The sequence below is a fragment of the Idiotropiscis lumnitzeri genome, chromosome 14, assembly GCF_059441095.1.
Source record: "Idiotropiscis lumnitzeri isolate Australia: NSW breed Sydney's pygmy pipehorse chromosome 14, RoL_Ilum_1.0, whole genome shotgun sequence".
NCBI classification, from domain to species: Eukaryota; Metazoa; Chordata; class Actinopteri; order Syngnathiformes; family Syngnathidae; genus Idiotropiscis; species Idiotropiscis lumnitzeri.
The window spans coordinates 15,499,851-15,520,058 of record NC_142404.1 but is presented as its reverse complement, the minus strand read 5'-3'; the positions used below and the strand labels follow the sequence as shown (position 1 = coordinate 15,520,058).

Genomic DNA, 20,208 nt, shown 5'->3' with positions numbered 1-20,208 from the left:
GAAATTAAAATCTAATTATTAAAAATATCCAGAAAATACAATTCTTAAATGTTGAATAAGGACTACGATATACAAAAATAAACACTGCACAATTTTCTCCATATTTTACCAAAATAGAATTAAATAAAAATATAATTTTTTTTTTAAACAATCCTGAAGACACTTCTTCTAGGTGAAAATAATAGGGAGCCACAAAAGAACCGAAAGGCATATCAAGTGTAAAAAAATGTATTAAAATTTTATTTACACATTTACAAAAATATTGTCCCTCTTCCACAAGTGCCTGTCAATAAATACTGTGCGTGTGTGTGTCACATTATAAACATCTCATAGCAATTGGTCAGCAGGGTTCATCACTCGGCCCATGAACAAAATGGATCCTGTTGAAAAATACACATCTTTGTCATAATCATTAAAATCCATGCGTGCAAAATAAAAGTTAATGCTGAAGCCAGTTTGGTGACTGTCAAGAGCCTAGTTCTCCACAAAGTATAATTTGACATTGGTTCAAATTATCATTAGGGAATAAGTATGCAAAGGTAAAGTCAAGTACTGTAAGCCTCAGGTTGATGCTAACAAACGAGTGTAACGCTAAAAACAAAGTACCTGTTTTAACGTGTCTCAGCAGGAACAAGAAAGGCCGGTCTGCCTTGAAGACGGGAGAACGGGAACGCTTCAGTAGCACCATGGCTGTCACACAACATCATTTTTAATTCATGGGGCACTTTTTAAAAATATTAGGACATCGTCAGTTACGTCATTACTAATAACCCAAGTCAAAATAATAATTACAAAAAAAAAAAAGACCTTGTGTCTTTCTGTGAAAAACGCCTCAAATTTCAGAATAACTATGTGCTATGCGAAAAAAATCTTTCATAGATTTCAAATCAGATCATTTAAAAAATATGTGAAAAAAATTATCTATTACCTGTGGCGGCAGCTGCTTTGGTTCCTTCCTCCGTGACTTCAATGGTAACATCGTGGAAGGCGTCGGATACGTACAGTGAGTCCTCAGCTGCGCACACAAAAGACCAGTCAGCTTTTCGGACACGTTCTCAAACATGTAGCTATCAACACACAGCGGACGTACAGACCTGAAATCCCCGAAAAGTCAGCGTTCGACGGGTTGAAGGCGTCTCCGATTCCCATGGCAGGAAGTGTGGACCTCAAGTTCAACTTGTTGTGCATCTTGAACCTAAACACACACAAATTCTGACAACCGGGAAAAAGGTTTGTTGTGCTGACCATGGCCGGCGATTACTCACCTGGGCAGGAAGACGTCCATCTTGGTCCTGCGTAGGCCAACCTCCCAGGAAGTCATGTGACGAAAGCTCAGCTGAGCCTCCAGGGAAGACAGAGGGGTCTTGCGGTCCGAAGGCAGGACCACCTGGAGGCTCAGGGACAGGCCAGAGTAGGGAAGATCCAGGACCGAGTACCTTTGGTTAGACGGTGTCAGGAATTGACCTGAACAGGAAGATAAACGATTTTAGACTCTCATGACTAGTCTCGCAAAGCCACCAAGGTAGTTAACAACTAAAATCGTAACGACGTTTTTGTTAATGAAATAAAGTAAAAACGTAAATTCTTTAAAAAAAAAAAAGAATACAAAACACATTTTCGGTTTAAAAATGTCCCTCGTTTTTGTCTTTGCCAATACTACACGTGAGTTTTCAGGGTTTAGTTTAAATGCATTTATTTTGTTAATGCTGTCTGCTCGCACGGAAGAAGGAAGGCCAAACCATAGTTTGATAATTGTAGTTAATTATTCCACATTTAGTGATAATTTTTTTTTTTATCTTGCACTTGACAAACACTCCATAAATTTAAAAAACTAAAACTAGCACTAAAACTAATAAAAACTAGACTAAAAACAAAGGGAACTAGCAGTGACAGCATGGGTTCCTTACCAAAGCGGACCTCAGCAGCCTGGTGCATCATGGGTACTTTGATGGTGGTGCCATCCAGGAGTACAAAGTGGAGGTTGTGTGTGTTGACGGTGTGAAACTGCTTTTGCCACGTGCCTCGGAAAGCAACCGTGCTCAACAGCGCCATCTGCTGGCCGGATGGCCACGATTTCGACGATGCCGATAACAATGACGATGATAACAATGTTGAGGCTTCAGCCTGTTGAACCTCACCAGACCCAGACAGGTCGCCACTGCTGCTTCCTGCCTGTAGGGGGAGCCACGCCTCATCTGGACACATGGAGCCATTGAGCATGCTCAGTACTCTGTTACGATGACAACCAAAGGATGCTAATTCGTATTCTTAAAATGCTACTTGTTAGCCTGATGGCTATTATTAGCTTTGCGATGCGAGTTTTTCACAAGGCGATTCGACTTGTTAGTGGATTGCATTTGTTAGCTTGCCAATGCTACCGATTTGCCTGTGAGTGCCACTTGTTAGCCTGATGATGCTAATCGTTAGCATTACCTCTGCGTGAATTGTTGTTCTGCTGCTGGTGATCTCTCATCACGCTGACATCAGCCCAGGGTTCAACATTACGCACAAATCCGGCAGCTAGTTTGATGCTATTCTGCACCAATAGGACGCAAGTCTGTTGTAGCCACGCCTCCTTTGATGCAGGTGGACTGCTGCTGTTGTTCACTTCAGACTGCCATTGCAACAGGAGCTCTCGAACATGAACATCTGCGGACAAACACAATTTGGAAAAGTCATCAGTCCATGGAGCTTGATCGTGGAGTTGACCCACAAAAATTTCTAACGAAGCCATGGCGTTAGATTTTGTTGACTGGCCTCTCTCGCACTGCTTGCAATTAAACGTGGCGACCTTTTAACCCTGCGGCTCCCAAGCAGGCATATGCGTAATGAGATTAGCGCTGCGGTGCGTGGAGGCGGGTATCACAGCTTCGGACCCTCCTCGGGCGTGCCGCAACCCCGCCACTCCACACCGCCTGGCACCAACGGCGCTAGCCGGTTTGTGCATTACCATTGACGTCGTAGCCCAGGCCGGCCTCCAGCTGGGCCCTGGTGTTGCCCCGGGCGCCGAGCTGCAGTAGACCGAGAGCGGCCGCCACGCCTGACGGCGACACCACCAGGTTGGCGTCAGCGTGGCCCTCGGACACGGCGCGATACAAGGTCAAGGCGAAGCTGCCCTGCCGATGCCTCAGGCCAGCCTGCAGGCTGCCTGTGCTGTGGATCGGGTACGTGAGGCAGAGTAGAGCCAAGATGGCCGATGCTGGGAGGAAACACATCTCAATGTTCAAAGATCCTGCAAACAGAACAAAAAATGATACTTTTACTATTTATATACAAGTCATTTACAGGAATGAGGAAACGTATTGGATCTAAGCAAAGATGACTTTGGTTCCGTTCCATTTTGCTTTGTTTTTATCTTACACCTGAGTATTAATGAGAAGTTGATTTCACCACATGCTATATAATCATAAACATGTATTTGATACTTAAAAGTAGTGGTGTAATAACACGTGTTGTGACATAGTGTTTTGGATCAATTATATAATTCTACCATATGTCAGAGGTGTTCAAACTATGGCCTGGGGTCCATTTGAGGCCTGTTCTCCATTTTTTAGCGGCCCTCAGCAGATATTAAAAAAAAAAAAAATACTTGATACACCCACACCCGCTGACAGCTACAACTACTAATAATAAACTTATTAATTATTAATTAATTGTTTTCATCCACTTCAAGTGGTCCGTGTCAAGGTCTAATCTAGGAGCATACCATGTTCGCATTGACGAAGATGCTCACGTAAACACGGCTTTAAAACTTGTCATCTTGATGCTTATTCTTGCTTTGATGCCGACCATCCCAAAAACAATTATCACCTTTTTAATGGTGGAAAAAATATCTTTTTTTTTTTTTTAAACTAAGAAAAAAAACACGACAATAATACATAATTGCTTCATTGTTTTTAGTGTGTTTAATAAACAATTGCATTCTTTGATTTTTCAGCATGTGATAATCTTGAAAATCATCTCACATTTCTTCACATAAATATCCAACACGTCAGCAAATAATGTCTAATTTTTGTAAGAACTATTATGCATATTTCTGTTTTTACAGCAGTTTTTCATTGCGACTAGAGGGACTGTGTGATGTATTCTAAACATTTTGTTTGTATTTATCAATCATAGGTTTTCACAGTTTTATATTTTTATGAACTAATGTATTATAAATTAACACACAATATGTATTTTTTTCTAAAATATTGTGGCTCTAGTTTACTATTTTAATTTGTATGTCTGTACTTTTATTGATAAAGTAAAAGTCATATTATTGCTGTTGTGGTTAAGATGTGATAATGTCTTTATAACTAAAAATGAAAAAAATTATTCCTTAATATTAACATAAATATGTCAAACAAAATGATGGTATGATCGTATTTTGTAGTAACTTATGAATATGCATGGCTAGCATAAAACGTAGTTTTCTATGTATTCTTATATATATCATTCTATAGTTTACTCTTATTAACTAATGATTAAGAATATTTATAATATATTGGTCACCTTATAATAACAATTGCGATGATATAATTTCGAGCTAGGCAGCGACTCATGCAGAACATATTACCTTTAATGAAACGGATCATGCCTTTTATGATTTAGTTTTATGCATGTCATAAAGAATGAAAGGAGTACCTGCGAGTGTCGGGATGCTTCCTGCTTGCAGTCGTCCGCTGTTTCCTGCACTGAGTCATGAGACCACTTTAAAAGGGGGGACCCTCAGCTCCGAGGTGCTGCTGCTGCTGCCGGCGGCGGCGGCGGACTCTGGCGGCGACGTCCGTACCACCGACTTCGGTACCAGCCGCCCACCCGCCAGTCGGGGGGTGCGCGCTGTCATCCGCGGCCGCCAGAGGCCGCTGAGTGGGCGGGGCCAGCAGGAAGGCCCCACCCTCCTGTTCATACACCCACCAAATCCACACACCCGCACGCACTCACCCATTTTAGAATATACAATTTAGTCCTCTTCATTATACCATATCAAAGGCATTTTCGCCCTCAGTCAACCCATGCTAAAAATGTGTAAGTCCTTACTTGACCCCAAATATTTTTATTAACATCAAAGATACGAAGTCTTGTCCAATGCTGACGTTTTCATAAACATAAAAAACGCATTTCCTCAGTCAACCGACTGACATATCAGAAATATTAAAGACACTCGGTCTTCAGTGAACCCAATATATTTATACTCCGAAACATCCAAGATACCAGTTCCCAACAAACCTAACGTGCTTTCATAAACATGCTCATTCAACCTGACAGATGTGTTTTGGACAAACATCAAAGACACTCCACGTTTGAAGTAAAAAGTACATCTTTTCATAAATATATAAAGACACTTTAGTCCGTAAGTTTTCTCAACACTGTAGCTTATATAAACTCAACACATATATTGTCATAAACATCAAAGACACTTTCTTCTTCAGTGAACATAACAGCTGTTTTGTAGTCTTCAATAAACCTAACTTAGGTTTCTATAAATATCAAAGACACGGTAGTTCTCAGTGAACCTAATATATGTGCTTTCATAAACATCCAAAACACATAAGTCTTCACTCAACCATACATACATGTTCTCATAAGCATCAAAGACACTTCACATGTATTCGCAGTTCGGAAACATCAAATACAAACATCAAAGACACACAAGACTGTTTTGGTAATGTTAAAGCTTCAGTACGTAAAGTTGCGGTGGAGGCACTGATGTTGTTTCTGCTGGCCCACATGCTGATGGATTAAGAGTGATCGCTGGCCGGTGACGGCGGGCCGAAGTCGCAATGGCGATGTACCAGGTACGCCGCAGAGGATTAGGCGCACTGGAGCTGCCCCACGCCGGCTCCGCATCGCGGCGACGAGAGCGTGGCGGGAAAAGGAGCATGGGAACAAGCGAGGACAAATCCCAAACCGGGTGGGAATGTCAACTCGTATTGAACAGGCAGCGCTGCCTCCCAAATGTCCAATCGTTTTTAAACATATGCCTCAAAAGTCCTCGTGTGAACTTCAACTCTAGTTATTAGTTTAGTGTTCAGCATTGCATTAGCAGTTAACTTTTTTGTGTCGGTGTGACAGTTTGACCCGGTGACAGATTGTTTTTGTTTCACTCAATGCAGAGAGCATTCAATGAATAAACGAATAGGATTTGATAAACATAAATAAAAATGACATTATTTATAAATACAAATCACTTGATAGATAATTAAAGGAATAATATAAAGGAATAAATAAAATATTAAATTAAAATGATAAGAAAATCTTAACATTATTTTTAATATATATACCTTTAGGCGTTACATGATTCACAAGTAACGCCCAAGTGCGGAAATGTTTCAAAACAAACCAATGACGTCACAAATGCCTTGGTCGTTCATTGGTGGAAGAAATCAACACTTTACGTCATCACCACGCGACCGTAGACAATTATTATTTACACCAGTGAGTCCAGTCAACCACAAACCTGCTACCGAATTGTTCCTCGTCGTCCTTTTTTACGGTGATATACCCCCGTAATGGCGCCGCCGAAGACTATCCCGTGGTCGGTGAGCGAGGTGACGCAGTTCCTGGTGCTGGTGGCCGATGAGAAGATCCAAGTGGAGCTGGACGGCACTCGCAACGAGAAGGTGTACCGCGAACTTTCCCACCGAATGGCGTCGTTTGGCTTCGAGCGGACCTTCCGCCAGTGCCGTGAGAAACTCAAGAAGCTCAAGAGCGACTACCGGGCCATCAAGGACAACAATTGCCGCGGAGGCTCTAACCGCAAGAGCTGGAAGTGGTTCGGACATATGGACGCTATCTATGGACACCGGGACAGTGGCAGCCGCCTCAGGGAGGACTCTAGTTTCCTGGAAGTCATCATCGAGGACGGTAAGCTGGACACTTGAAATCAGTTAACCTTCGTTTCTGACAAATTCAAACACAAAATACTTAATCACTAATAATCATAATGGTGGGGGTAACTAAATACAAATACTTTGTTACCAAGTACAAACTCTTTGTTTCTGTACGATTGATTTCTCCGACCACTTTTTGCTTTTACTCCCTATATTTGAAACGAATGTCTGTATATTCTACTCTTCCCCCTAATGGACAAGCCAAAAGTCACAAGAAAAAAAGAACGTTACTTATTTCCACCTCAGTGGATGACCGCAATGTAAAACAAGTGTAAATAGAAGGTGGCAAAATGAACTGCGGTTTAGATCTTGAATGAGGGATTCAGATTGAGGGGGAAAATATGCATGTGCCTTTTTACCTTCATTTCGTACCAGCGAGCATTCATAAACGGCATGTGATATGTAATGTGATTTATTTTCTTCTCAGCGCGAACGCCGTTTAAGTTAATTCCAAAATGAGAAACAATTTTGTGGACAGAGACATTTTTCCCGGTTGATTCAAGTTATCAAAATGAGCATTGTATATAATTAAAAAAATTAAATATCCATCCATTCATTATTTGAGCGCTTCTCCTCACGAGGGTCATGGGCGTGCTTGAGCCTACCCCAGATGTCTTCGGGCAGCAGGCAAGGTACACCCTGAACTGGTTGCCAACCAATCGCAGGCCACAGAGAGAAGAACAACCACCTGCACTTACAAACACACCTAGGGGCAATTCAGAGTGTCCAATCAACCTATGATGCATGTTTTTGGAATGTGGGAGAAAACCCTCGAGGCACGGGGAGAACATGCAAACTCCACACAGGAAGGCCGCAGCCGGAATTGAGCCCCGGACCTCTGCACTGTGAGGCCATCGTGCTAGTCTTCCACCGTGACGCCCATTTTAGTTTATTATTTTATTAAATTGTAATAGTCATGAATGCACGCCTGGGAATCCCTCCGGAAAAACTGGAAGACGTGGCTTGGGAGAGGGAAGTCTGGGCTTCCCTGCTGAAGCTCCTGCCTCCATAGCCGACCCCGGATAAGCGGCAGATAATGGATGGATGGATGGCTGAATGAATGAATATTTAATTGATTTAGTTTATGTTTCACAATTTAATTAATTAATGGGCAATTATTAATTATTTTCCATTAATATATTTTTCATTTTTATAAACTTCCTATGACTAAAATAATAAGACTTGAGCCCAACATTGGAAAGCCCCACATTGGAGGATAGCACTTTGAGCCCTAAAGGTGACCCCGCGGGGCCTCCAGAATCCATGCCCACCCTTTCACAACACTCCGAGGTGGACTCCGACATCGAAGACGACGATATCAGCGTGCCTGAATTTTCACCGCCAAAGCGCAGTAAGTAATGCCGCTGCAAAGACAAAACATCGTCAGTCAAACGGCAACAGCCCAAAATTTCACTGCATGGATTTCTTTTGTACTTTTCACCCTGTCGTGTCCCCCAAGATGGACGTCGGCGGACGCCGCGCGACTCAGACCTGGTGGCCGTCCTGCGTGAGATTCACTCAGCTGACGTGGTTCATCACCGCGTAGAGGAGGCGCAGCAGGAGCGCGCCGTCCGCCTTCAGGAGCTTCAAATACAGCAGCGGGCTGAACACTTCCAGATGGCCCTGGAGGAGATGCGACTTTCGAGGGAGACGGAGGAAGCTCTCAGGAGACAGGAGCTGGAAGCCACCAACGCCTTTAACCAGGCCTTCTTGGCCATGCTCGGGAAGCTGGTGGAGCGCTCCGACTCACAGGGACCATGAATAAATGGCCCAGCAGTAAGGTCGCGTGGACAAAAAGGTGGGAACACTCACAGGATGTTGACGAAATACTTGGATCTTTTCGTGAGGTTGATGACCAGTGAGGATGACAAAAGCGGTGGAACATTCCAGTGATGTGGACGAAATGGCGTAACGTCGCAATGACAAAATGGTGGAGCATTTCATTCATAAAATGATGGAATGTTCAGCTGACGGACAAAATGAAGCAAGGTTTTACTGATGTTCCGCCGACAAAATGGTAGAATATTCTAGAAACAAAATGATAAAACGTTCCAATCAGCAATGGTGCTTGCAAAGCGGTTGAACCTTCCAGTGACGGATCCAAATGTTGGATCGTTTCTGAGTGCAATTGACAAAATGGCGGAATGATCCAGTGACAAAATGATGGATGCGGAAAAAATGGTTCCCGTGATATTGACCAAAAAAAAAAGCCATTTTTCTGTGCACTGTGCCAGTCGAGAGTTTTATTTATTACCAGCATGATTGATAAGTGTCAAATCACTTGAGGTTGGTTGACTTTATCTTCGACGAATGGCTGAAGTCAATCTCAACTGATGGAAAGCTGGAGGATGAAGTGTAAGTCACAAAGTGGACACAAGAGGGCAGCATAGCACTTCCATACAGTTGGGTGTGACGTCAAAGCCAAAAAATAATCGGTTAAAGAGAACGAGGAAACGGAGACGGTTCGAATCCCTGCGCGGGCTGGTGGGTTTTTGATCCATGCGAACTTTCCGACTCGAGTTTCCTGTCGAAACCCGCGTTTCAAAGCCCCCAGCAAGTTCGACTATTGATTATATTGATTGATTGATTTGTTTTTGTTTCGTTTTTTTCAAATTCTAATACATTGTATCAAAGTGTAATATATTGTTTCAAAGTATAACACGCCAAATACATTGTTTCTTTGAATAAAAATACGGTTTAAATAAAGTAATGTTTTAAACAAAAAAATATCACACTCTTGCCAGAATTTGCACCTGGAACGTTAACTAATTGAAACGGCAGATATGCCCTTTCGCACTCTCCGCTCTACAGTCTCAGTCCTTTTGTTTCAGAGGTGCGTCTCGGGCACACCTCCTTTGGTGTTGCAACTGTTGATTCAGTCGTCAGGCATTCGCTTCTCGTGAGGGTCTTCTCATCTGTATGGTCAAACATGGGTCACGCTTTGGAACAATTCCTTTGCAATACTAATAGAATAAAATATGGGATAACTTATATACATTCACCCTAACAGCTAGACATCAAATGTAGAATTCCTCGACTTCTTCATCAAGCGCTTGATGGTCAACCCTATTGAGGGGCCCCGTGGTGCCTTTCCCACCCTTTGTCCGCTTCGGTGGAGCCATTTTGTTCTGTGGCTCGAGATGCTCGGAGTGCGACTTCGGCGGGCCCACTTGGTGGACGTAAGCCGACACCACGCTAAGGTCTACACCGCCCGCTCGGACCGTGGTCCCCGTGTCCACGTCTGTCTCCTCGGCGCCCATCAGGGCGTCCACATTGAGGCGAAAGGGAGGCGCGAGGGAGGTGCCCCGCTGGAGGGAGCGGCTGCGACGGTCCCGGCGAGGCGGGCTGGCCGGAGGTCCGGGCGAGGAGCTGAGGTTGGGCAGTGAGAAAAGCGAGTCGGAGCGGCCGCCCCGTCCCCGTCCCTCTGAGGGATGGCACCACTCAGGATAGAAGTCCTCCTCGCCGCATAATGGGAGGGAGCGTAGAGACGCCTGATGATGCGGGACCCTTTGACGGGGAGCCGCCCGATGGGGATGAGGATGGCGACGGCTCCAGTGAGCACCTTGTACCTGAACAGGACATGTGACAACAGATTAACAAGAATAACCTCCACAAAGGCACAACAGTCCTAATTAGGATTGGACGAAAATCTAACAATTTACGGAGAGTGAACAAAAAATGGTCCCAGGCCGGGACAACCTGGGAATTTCCTCTGATTTGTGTGTAAAAGTGTATTTGTTTATGACCACACTAACTTCTCTGTGTTTAAATCCATTGTCCTGGAAACACCAACTTTCCAGAAACGCTCTAAAAGTGGCTTAAGAGCATCTGTCACTTAAGCGTGGTTGTCAGCACACATTAGCACATTGTTAGCCTCCAATAGCGCTAATGGACTGATGCTTAATCTGATTCAACTTTCCAAACTAATCTCCCGCCTCCTGCACCCCCATATAACACCCCAACTCTGAAACTGATAGTGACACAAAATGTGCGTTTTCCAGAAAAAAAAAAACCCATCTCATTCTATAACTGGGCAAGAAAAAAGAAGACAAGACAAAAGGAGAGAAAACGAGATGAGGCAGGAAGAGAGGATTTCACAAGACAAGAGGGGAACGGAAAACATCAGAGATTGAAGACGATCAGAGGAAAAGCAAAATCATGACGGGAGCAGAGAAAAGTAGACAAGATCACAGAAAACAAGTAAAGGCAAGAAGACGAGATAAAAGAAGCCAAGATGCGACAAGGAAAGACAAGTGACAATTAGAGATCAGAGAAGACCAGAGAAAAGTCGACAAGAAAACAAAATATGAAGCATGAGTAGCAAATTAGACAAGAGAAGCACATCCGAGAAAAGAATAAAAGATAAGACGAGACAAGGAGAGCAGTGACAACCAGAGAAGATTGGAGAAATGAAGGCAAGAAGAGAAAAATCAAGATGACCGGACGAGAGAAAATTGGAGAAGTCCTGCGAACAGAAGAGAAGACAAAAAGAGAACGAAAGACCCCCCCCCCCACACACACACACGCACGCAAGTTTCTGACCTGTAGTAGTATTTTATTCCCGTCGTAGTCTTGCGTCTGCCACCTCACGTCACTAATGGGCCTGCACGCGTTGGGCAGGAGCGGCACCAGGGCGCCCACGTCTCGGACCCTCACCTCCACCACCGTCGAGTCCAGTGGAGCCGGGCGCCTCCCCCTGGGCAACCTCCTGAAGGCCAACTGGACCTCCAGGTGGGGGTTGGCGTAGACCACCAGGAAGCAGAAGTCGTGTTTTTTGTGGGCCAACCGGCGGCACAGCAGAAGCCTGTACAACCGCACCGTGTGGGCATAGTTGTCATGGCAACAGTACAGCGTCAAACGGAGCGTCCCTTTCCCGTAGCGCACCCTCCTCAGAGCCCACAGCGGCGTGCCGGATCCCAACGTGAAAAAATCCTGCGTGGACGCCGCTCCCAAGCGCCGGCCTCCACTCACTTCCTCGCTGTGATGGTATCGCCAAGGTGGATGCGCCAACTCCTGGTTGCCCTCCTGGAGGAACAAAATGACTGCCAGCGCCGGTTGGGGAGCGCCCCCTTGGATGCCGTGGTGGTGGTGCTTGGGTCGGGATCGCTCGGAGGAGGCGGCGCGCTCAGACACCCTGAAAAGCTGCAGCTCGGGGTGGAGCCACGCCAGCACGCTGTCCGCCGCACGCTGGAGGACGTCGCCGTCGCCCGCGTCCGCGATCAGGTGCACGCTCACCAGGAAGGGGTCCCGCTGCACGTCGCCCATCCAAACGTCACCTACACCATGACAACCAGACACCTTTAAACTTTACCCAAAATATTTTGTCCAATCTTAGTTCAACTTTTCCCCCTTTGCCCAAACATTTTTGCTCCGTAAATTCCCGAACATTTTTTTTTTAATCCAAGTCTAGCTAGCTTCTTTGTTTTCAGATCAGGAAATGACCTTTGGTTGATACTTTCAGTGCTGTGGACCTTTTTCGGGTTCTACCCCCCTACCAGGGTCTTCATTTGATCTTTAAAAATGATCTTGTAATCCAAACAAAGACCGCCCACACTGGTTCTCTTAAATAAAGTCCCTAGTTCCATGAACGTTCCTGAGCACATTTGCAACTCAAGGTCCATGTTCAGTGTTTTAGCCTCTCTGAGAGGCCCATGAAGGAGGGGGGGGGGTGTGTGGGGGTCTCCCGTGAGGAGCCTCATTAGTGTCATTAGGAGTTTATTAGTGCAGGAATGTTTCCCTACATTCAGGTGCGCTCCCGTCCTTTTAAAACTACAGTACAACACTTTTTTTGTTCTTCTTTGTGTTCGCTGCTGGCCCAACTCATGATGATGTCATATAAAAAGAACACGCATTAAATACAAAGTCAGCCAAGAAGAACAGTGTGTGTGTGTGTGTACGTATCCACGAGTCGGTTGAGTATCTCGTTGTGTCTTTGCCAATCCACTCAACACTTGCTCAACTTTTACCCCAAAACATTTGACCAATCCTTTCTAGGATTATTTTGGCTGGTTTAGAATGAGGGAAAGAAGTTTGCAGAGGAGCCGCTGCCGTGTCTGTTGCACAATTTATTTGCACACGTGCGTGTTATTCCTCACACACGCATGCGCCATTAATTTATTAGCCCAATCACCTTAACCCAGGCGTGGGCAAACTACGGCCCGGGGGCCACATGCGGCCTGTTAAACGTTTGAATCCGGCCCGCCGAATTTCCCCAAAATTAAGTGAATAAACCTTGTTCATATTTTATTTTCTAAATATTGCGGTTATTCAAAGACATATATATGGACAGATATGGATGCTCCTTGTAACCATGGTAACGCTCAACCAATCATGACGAGCTACTGCTTCAGCCATTGATAATTAATGGTATTTTGCCTATTAGCTGCAGGACCATGTGACACACACGCACCCCGCCCCCCCCCCCACACACACACATGCACAAGGACTTCCTGTGTTGCAGATTAACAAGATGCTATTGGCTCTAATCCTCACGGTGACCCACAAATCAGCCCAGTGGACCTGCTCACATCGTCACACGTCCACTGTCTGATGTCTTTGAGGATATTCATTAAGGGAGCACAAATGATTCTTATTTTTTTTTTCATAAAGGGATAATGGCTTTTTGGTGAAGTGACTGCTTGTGTGTTTGCGTTGTGTACTTACTGCTCGTAGATGACAAGGGACTGTAATCAGACCTGCAGAGGATGAAAAAGAATCGGAGCATTTAAATGAATATGTTTGTCAAATACAAATGTGAACTTTTGCCCAAACTAACTTAAACTTTGACCCCCAAACTTTGTACAAATCAATATATAATGTTGACCAAACCTCTCTAAACTTTTCCTCGTTCATATAGAATTCGGAATTCTGGTCCCGAGCTGAGATTAAAAAATGAGCGAGTTGCATCTTGAAGGGCATGCGGTGTCAAAACTGTGCCCAAACAAATCAAGCGAGTGACTTGCTTTGAGGGCCGCTGCCAGGGAAAAGCAGGAAGCCACTTCGTCTTATCTTCTTATCTAATCTTTTGCTCAAAGTAGAAGTCGCCTGGCAAATTTTCCAGTGTTGAAAGCAATTGATTAAATTATCTGAATGTGCGATGCCGCAACTCCTGTTTGAACTGGCACTCATTGCTGAGTTGTGCAGGAAAATGAAAGAGAGCGAGAGAAGCAGGTTACACCCTGGAAAGGTCGGCACTGAAGGTCAGGGCACATAAACAACGGACAGGTCGCCAGCCAAAGTCTTGCTGCCTTTTCATTCCAAAAGATTTATTCACTCGTGTCCGTAGACACCGCTAACCATAAAATGAAGCACGGGAAGGATGCAAAGTGGAAAAATGATAAGACAAAGACGTCAAACTGACCATTTGGAGCAGACGGAAGCAATTTAGTGACCCGGTCGAGGACGTCCAAAGACAATAACGGCCACAAGCAGCAAGAAAAACAACAACTCACTTGAGGCTTGACTCTGGCATAACCTGGCATCTTTAGATCAACACTAACCTTCTTCCTCCACTTTTTGGAAGAGACTCTGAGGTAAGGATGGCCTTTCAAATCCCAAAATATTCCGTTCCTGTGTGGTCCCGTGCCTAGAATAGTATTGCCTGTCATTAAACGTTCAAGCCGTGCCGTCCAAATGTGTCCTCAAAATGCAAATAAAAGATGTTTTTAAAAAAGCAGGCATCACTTTCAGGATTGATCTGCTTCCCGCTTTTGCTCAAACTTTGGCTGTCGGGACGTGAATCCAAGTGTGGGAAAGACGGCGTGACTCTGGCGGGAAATTCCTGGGCTGACTTGGCATCCCCATTCCGTGTTTGTGCAGAACAGCGATGTAGGGATGAAAAAAAAAAAAAGTTCAATTCAGCTTCGTCAAGCAGTGTGAAAGGGGCCACTAGTACCACGGAAGGTGAAAAATAAAAATTCTACGTTGACTGTACACGCATTCCATGACAGGGCCAGTTAGACAAAAAAAAACAACAGTGGAAAAAAAAGGGGATACTAGGAAAAAAAATGCGTCCGTGCCGTTTTTACCCCCAAAAGCAGAAAAATTGCAGAGTCAATTCTCTTCCCCTATTTTGTGTCAGTGCCTCTTCCCAGAGAACGGCGACTTTAGGGAAAAAAATGCAACTTTGGCTATGTGAAAGGGGCTACTACCTCTGAAGTTTAAAAAAAAATAAAATAATCTGGGTTCACCCCCTCAGATTAGTGTGAGAGGGGCGACTACATCTCTGGAGGCGGAAAACCGCTAGGTCGACTTTGTACCCCCATTCCATGTCAGTGTCATTTCTAAAGAACATCCAGATGGGAAAGGGACATGTGGAAAAAAGCCGATCTGGATAAGCAGTGTCAAAAATAACCAAAACAACAGCTCCCTCCTCGTAACTCCCAAAGCACATTTTTCCGTTGTTCCTCACGTTCCGTGATAAAGCACAGTGTGATGCCATTTAATCCGGCCTCTTTGTCATTAATCCCATTTGGGGGGGATTCTTAATTGCGATGGACGCGATGCAGGTACAGATTAGGCACACGGTGACGTCACCATACAGACACACACACACACACACACAGGTGGCTAATAGAAAAGTGAACATGTTAATCCTCACCGTCATCTGAATTACTCAATGCGCATCTAATCTACCACAATATGCATGTGTGATCTGATGAGATCCAATACAACATATGGGCAAAATTCCTTTATATTAGTTTATTCTAACCACTTTTTTAAATTGTTGCATAGTATTGACTGACAATCATAAAATAATTCAGTTTAATTATTTATTTATTTGGAACCCTTTTGAGTCAGTGGGGACATATTAACACTTACAGTATAAGGCAAGTATATTTCCAAAAATCACACTTTTTGTATGGGTGGGGGCATTCATGAAATCATTTTCAAATGGGTCAAAAAAGTCATTTTATTTCACTTCAAAAGGGTCAATTATATTAAGGTTAATTTTAAATCTTGGATTTTATGGCGTGTATTTTAACCCCTGAAAGGCTGGAATGCTTCCAACAATTACAACATTCAAGGTCTATTATTGTATAATTATTGTTTTAGGCACTGAGATTATTTAAAAACATATTTCTTTCATATTTTCCCACTTAAATAAGACAATTTACATTTAAAAGAAAGTATGAAAACAACAAAAAAAACGCTGCATGCTTTGAATGGGCAAAAGTAGCGCCATCTGGTGGACAGATTTCATTGTAATTTCCATCCAGATAAATAAATGACCATATTAAAAATCAATGTTTTTTTTGTTTTTTGTTTGTTTTTGTTTTTTTTTTTATCTAATGAGATTCTTCATTCTAGTTTATCTGGGTCACAACAATAGTCACATACCACTCGCGAGGTCCATTTGTTAATATCTGAAAAACATGCATTTCAATAACATTATTAGTCATGTGACAAATCATGAGACTTAAAACACGCATGTCCCATATATGTAATGCATTTTGTCATGTAAAGTTGAGCATCTGGTAGTGATTTCTCCTATTTTTTTTTGCCACTCACCCTGCAGTTTCTGCTCCCGAATCCACGCACTCATCTTCTCCAGAGTTCTTTTCCATCTCAAGAAGGGATTTAATGAATGTAGGCGGGAGAGAAACGCATTGTTTGTTAGTAAAAGGGCCCCCAAAACAAAACACCGCGGGACTGTTCAGCAGCAGGCGAGTGACGAAGTCTTGAATCTCGAGTCAGTCTGCCTGCCTGAAACGTCACAAGCAACAGGCGACCCGAGTCAGATGTGGTGCCTTCACAGCACCGTGGGAAATCTATAACCTTCACCACAATACCCGGTCTGTCAACATTTATCCCCCCCACACACAATTTACAAATAGATTTTACGAACATAATTAAAGTTAAATAAAAAAATAATTAATGGATGGATCGTGGATTGGTGTAGGTGGTGACAATGTGACGACCAACCAACTGAAATTCTAAACATACGAGTTGTCCCTGAAGACAACATCGGTATTATTTTTGGGCTGATGACTCGAATTAATCGGTCAGAACTTCTAGCATTTACTAGATAGATAGATAGATTAGTGTCGTTTTGATGAAAACGGTCAATTACCTCCTTATTAAATACATCAATATATCTTGATGTATTTAAATGTGATTTGGTCAAATATTTTGAAAGAAACAATTCGTAATCGTGCTTATGTTTTACGTTCAATTATCATATAGTACATCACTTTTTTCAAATTGCAATTTTTAAGCGCTCTATATATATATTTTTTAATACTTATTTATTAAAAATGAAAATAACGGAACTACAAAATGCCAAGGGTTTTAAATCCCAATTGGAAACTTTCATCTAATTCTTTCAAAAACATTCTTGATCAAGGGAGGTGTCTAAAAAAACACATTCTATAAAGAAAGACAATTAGAGTTGATTTTATTTTTAGAAAAATAAAATCCAGTTAAGTTGAGAGTTATTTTCGAGTTTCTTATATTTGTTCTTAAATAAATAAATATATCGGGTTGCTCTGACGCCATCTCAAGGCGCCTCTAGAAGAAGACACTGGGGAAGCGCATGCGCAATGGTGACGTTTCGCGGGTACTGTCTTGTGGTTTAAACAGCGCCGTTGAAAACAATCAAGGCAAAAGACTCGTTGCGTGTGTAGTTAATAGCAGCGTTTCGTCATGTCGGTCAGCGACATGTTTTCTTACATCCAGGGCTTCCTGAGCGCCGACCAGGACGTACGAGAGGTAAGAAAAAATGTGTTTAGGCTGCTCTAGCTAGCGGCTACTCTTGAGAGCTAGTTAGTTAGCCGTGTTAATACACGATCTGTGGCATAGTTGATCGCGAACTACGGCAACAACACTGGGACAAAGCACGTGACGATGCCTTGGTGATGCATTTGGGTTGGTAGGAAATCCGCAAAGTGGTGCAGGTGTTGGAGCAGACGGCCAGAGAAATACTTACTGTTGTCCAAAGTGTGCACCAGCCGTCTGGATTCAAAGACAGTGAGTGCATTCTGATTCTGATTCTGAAATGTGATTAATTTGTCTATGTCACAACACCAACAACGGTTTTTGTTAAGATTGGATCTCACGGTACCCTCTCCAAACAAGAATGAGATTTATTTTTCCTCTCAACAGTCCCTGATAAGTGCACAAAGGCCAGAGAATTGTTTGGCACAGTCCGGACGCACATTGCCGACTTGAAGACCAAGTTCCCTGTGGAGCAGTATTACAGGTAAAAGGCTTGATGAAAATTCATGTTTTACCTGTTTTGTTTATTTTAATCTTAATGATTTGTTTTTTTAACTTGATGTGATGTATTATTTGAACTAAATGTGATTTTTTTATTTTTTTGACACTTTGCAACAGGTTTCATGAGCACTGGCGCTTCGTCTTGCAGCGTTTGGCCTTCCTGGCGGCTTTTGTGGTTTACCTGGAAAGCGAGGCTCTCGTGACCCGCGAGGAGGTGGCACAAATTCTGGATAGTAGGTACACGTTTGTGTGTCTTTTCGTGTGTGGTGCTCTCATTGTTGTTATGTCAGACGCCCTCATTTTGTGTGTGTGCGTATGTGTGTGTTCCAGTTGAGGTGATGCGTGACAAAGGCTTCCATCTGGACGTGGAGGACTACCTGGCGGGCGTGCTGATCATGGCCAGTGAACTGGTGAGTCCATAAAAAGTCTGATTTGCATAGTCATGAGTCATTTGCATATCAATGAACCATTTTCATATTCGTATTGCGCTTTCCAGCTGCAGAAGATGTCGAAGTTCATCTTTTATGAATCCCAAAAGGGAAGTTATTATAATTTTATTGTCATAGCTGAAATATGCACTCACAAAATAAATATATGAAAGCGAATACAAAGGATTTACTATAACGCATGCAAAATAAAAAAAAAAAAGTTGGAGCAAACCAGCATTACAGTGACATTTAACAATTTAAGAAGAAATTTGTGTAAGGTTTGCACTTTTTAGGCGTAGAATATTGCTGGTAAAATAAACCATATCGATGTTTAATGTTATATTTGGTGAAATTAGATTTAATATTCCATATTTATTTACATTGTTTGAATTAAAAATGTTCTTTTTTTTTTTTTATTTGCTCCTAATTTAATTTTTTTTTTAATTATTATTTTTTTTACTTCTAATCCAAGATTATAAATAAAGCACATTGGCATATTTAACATTGTATAATTAGGTCTTCTTTTATACTATTATTTTATGTTACTACGTTCATATCTATTAAAAAAATACAGTACTGATTGTACATGTGCTATAAATAAATGTGCTTAAAAGGAGGCCTTTACTGACACATGATCTTAAAATATAAACCTGGGTCATTTGTATTTTGTCTGTTGACATTCGAAGTTAGATCAAAGAAAATCAAATTAAATTATTGGCATAAATTAAAACATTCAAAACAAAAAACACATGCATATGTTATGTGCCTTTTGCTCTCCGGTCCTGCTGGGGGCGCCATCGTCCTGGCTTTAATTTTGCTTCCTCCTGCCTCCCTCCTGGCCAGTCGCGCTTGGCGGTCAACAGCGTGACGGCGGGCGACTACAACCGCCCGCTGCGCATCTCCAATTTCATCAACGATCTGGACTCGGGTTTCCGTCTGCTCAATTTGAAGAACGACCCACTGCGCAAACGCTACGACGGCCTCAAATACGATGTCAAGAAGATCGAGGAGGTGGTCTACGACCTCTCCATTCGCGGACTTGCCAAGGAGACAAAGAGCGACCAGGAGGAAGTGCAGGAACCGGGTTCTGGCTGAATGCCACCTTGGACGTATGATCATCGGCCCCTTTCACACTGCCTATCAGTCGGAACAGTAAAGCTTAAAGTTGGGTATTTGTTTCAATTCTGGCGCCACCTCAGAAACAAGAAAATTGCTGCGGATTTAACTGTTCAAAGCTAAGTTTGACTCTTCCGAATTAGCATTGTTGATAACATTGATCCATTAATCGGCCTCTCAATTCTATTGGCCAATATTAGCTCTTTTAAAAGCAGCAAAAAAAAACCTTTCCATCCATCCACACGTTTGAACATCAAATACAGATAATGACATTCAACCCCACCCCCTTGGATCTGCTTGCCATATAAAATTTTGCAAATTTGTCAAATTCTAATTTTGTCAAGGCAGAATGTTGTAATATTCAGCCTTGTTTTTCTTCTTAAAAAAAAATGCAGATATTACTTTCATGCCCGGAAAAAAAACACTTTCTTTTCTTTGGGGCCCTAATACACCGAAGTGAAACTGTTGTGTATTTTTTTTAATTTACAAAAATAATTTGTTGCCTTTTGTTTCCTGCAGTGTGCAAAATGTAAATGTATTTGTATACTCAACCTGTGGAGGATCTTTTATTT

General features: G+C 42.9%; 4 protein-coding genes across 6 annotated transcripts; 2 read left to right on the top strand and 2 right to left on the bottom strand.

The window, feature by feature from the left end:
• Positions 1 to 212: 212 nt before the first annotated feature.
• On the bottom strand, positions 213 to 4,791 carry serpine3 (serpin peptidase inhibitor, clade E (nexin, plasminogen activator inhibitor type 1), member 3). The gene is made up of 9 exons (XM_088315504.1): positions 4,627 to 4,791; positions 2,951 to 3,232; positions 2,434 to 2,649; positions 1,908 to 2,195; positions 1,266 to 1,464; positions 1,095 to 1,195; positions 929 to 1,015; positions 607 to 690; positions 213 to 380 (listed from the first exon to the last, which is right to left on the bottom strand). The coding sequence occupies exons 2-9, from the start codon at positions 3,213 to 3,215 to the stop codon at positions 328 to 330; spliced, it is 1,293 nt and encodes a 430-aa protein (XP_088171630.1). The 5' UTR covers positions 3,216 to 3,232; positions 4,627 to 4,791; the 3' UTR covers positions 213 to 327.
• A 1,575-nt stretch (positions 4,792 to 6,366) lies between these two features.
• Positions 6,367 to 9,105, top strand: LOC148323673 (uncharacterized). The gene is made up of 3 exons (XM_088314582.1): positions 6,367 to 6,849; positions 8,056 to 8,226; positions 8,335 to 9,105. Exons 1-3 carry the CDS (start codon positions 6,495 to 6,497, stop codon positions 8,634 to 8,636), a joined length of 828 nt encoding a protein of 275 aa, XP_088170708.1. The 5' UTR covers positions 6,367 to 6,494; the 3' UTR covers positions 8,637 to 9,105.
• On the bottom strand, positions 9,079 to 16,593 carry fam124a (family with sequence similarity 124 member A). 3 transcript variants are annotated; one of them, XM_088314580.1, is made up of 5 exons: positions 16,386 to 16,527; positions 16,215 to 16,240; positions 13,539 to 13,570; positions 11,418 to 12,151; positions 9,079 to 10,444 (listed from the first exon to the last, which is right to left on the bottom strand). In XM_088314580.1, the coding sequence occupies exons 4-5, from the start codon at positions 12,138 to 12,140 to the stop codon at positions 9,893 to 9,895; spliced, it is 1,275 nt and encodes a 424-aa protein (XP_088170706.1). In that variant the 5' UTR covers positions 12,141 to 12,151; positions 13,539 to 13,570; positions 16,215 to 16,240; positions 16,386 to 16,527; the 3' UTR covers positions 9,079 to 9,892. The 3 variants fall into 3 exon arrangements, with proteins under 3 accessions (XP_088170706.1, XP_088170705.1, XP_088170707.1); XM_088314579.1 differs by lacking the exon at positions 16,215 to 16,240 and having other exon boundaries at positions 16,386 to 16,593; XM_088314581.1 differs by lacking the exons at positions 16,215 to 16,240; positions 16,386 to 16,527 and adding an exon at positions 14,375 to 16,112.
• A 781-nt stretch (positions 16,594 to 17,374) lies between these two features.
• On the top strand, positions 17,375 to 20,187 carry tsn (translin). The gene is made up of 6 exons (XM_088314583.1): positions 17,375 to 17,585; positions 17,750 to 17,843; positions 17,979 to 18,075; positions 18,210 to 18,325; positions 18,423 to 18,502; positions 19,364 to 20,187. The coding sequence occupies exons 1-6, from the start codon at positions 17,520 to 17,522 to the stop codon at positions 19,613 to 19,615; spliced, it is 705 nt and encodes a 234-aa protein (XP_088170709.1). The 5' UTR covers positions 17,375 to 17,519; the 3' UTR covers positions 19,616 to 20,187.
• Positions 20,188 to 20,208: the final 21 nt, after the last annotated feature.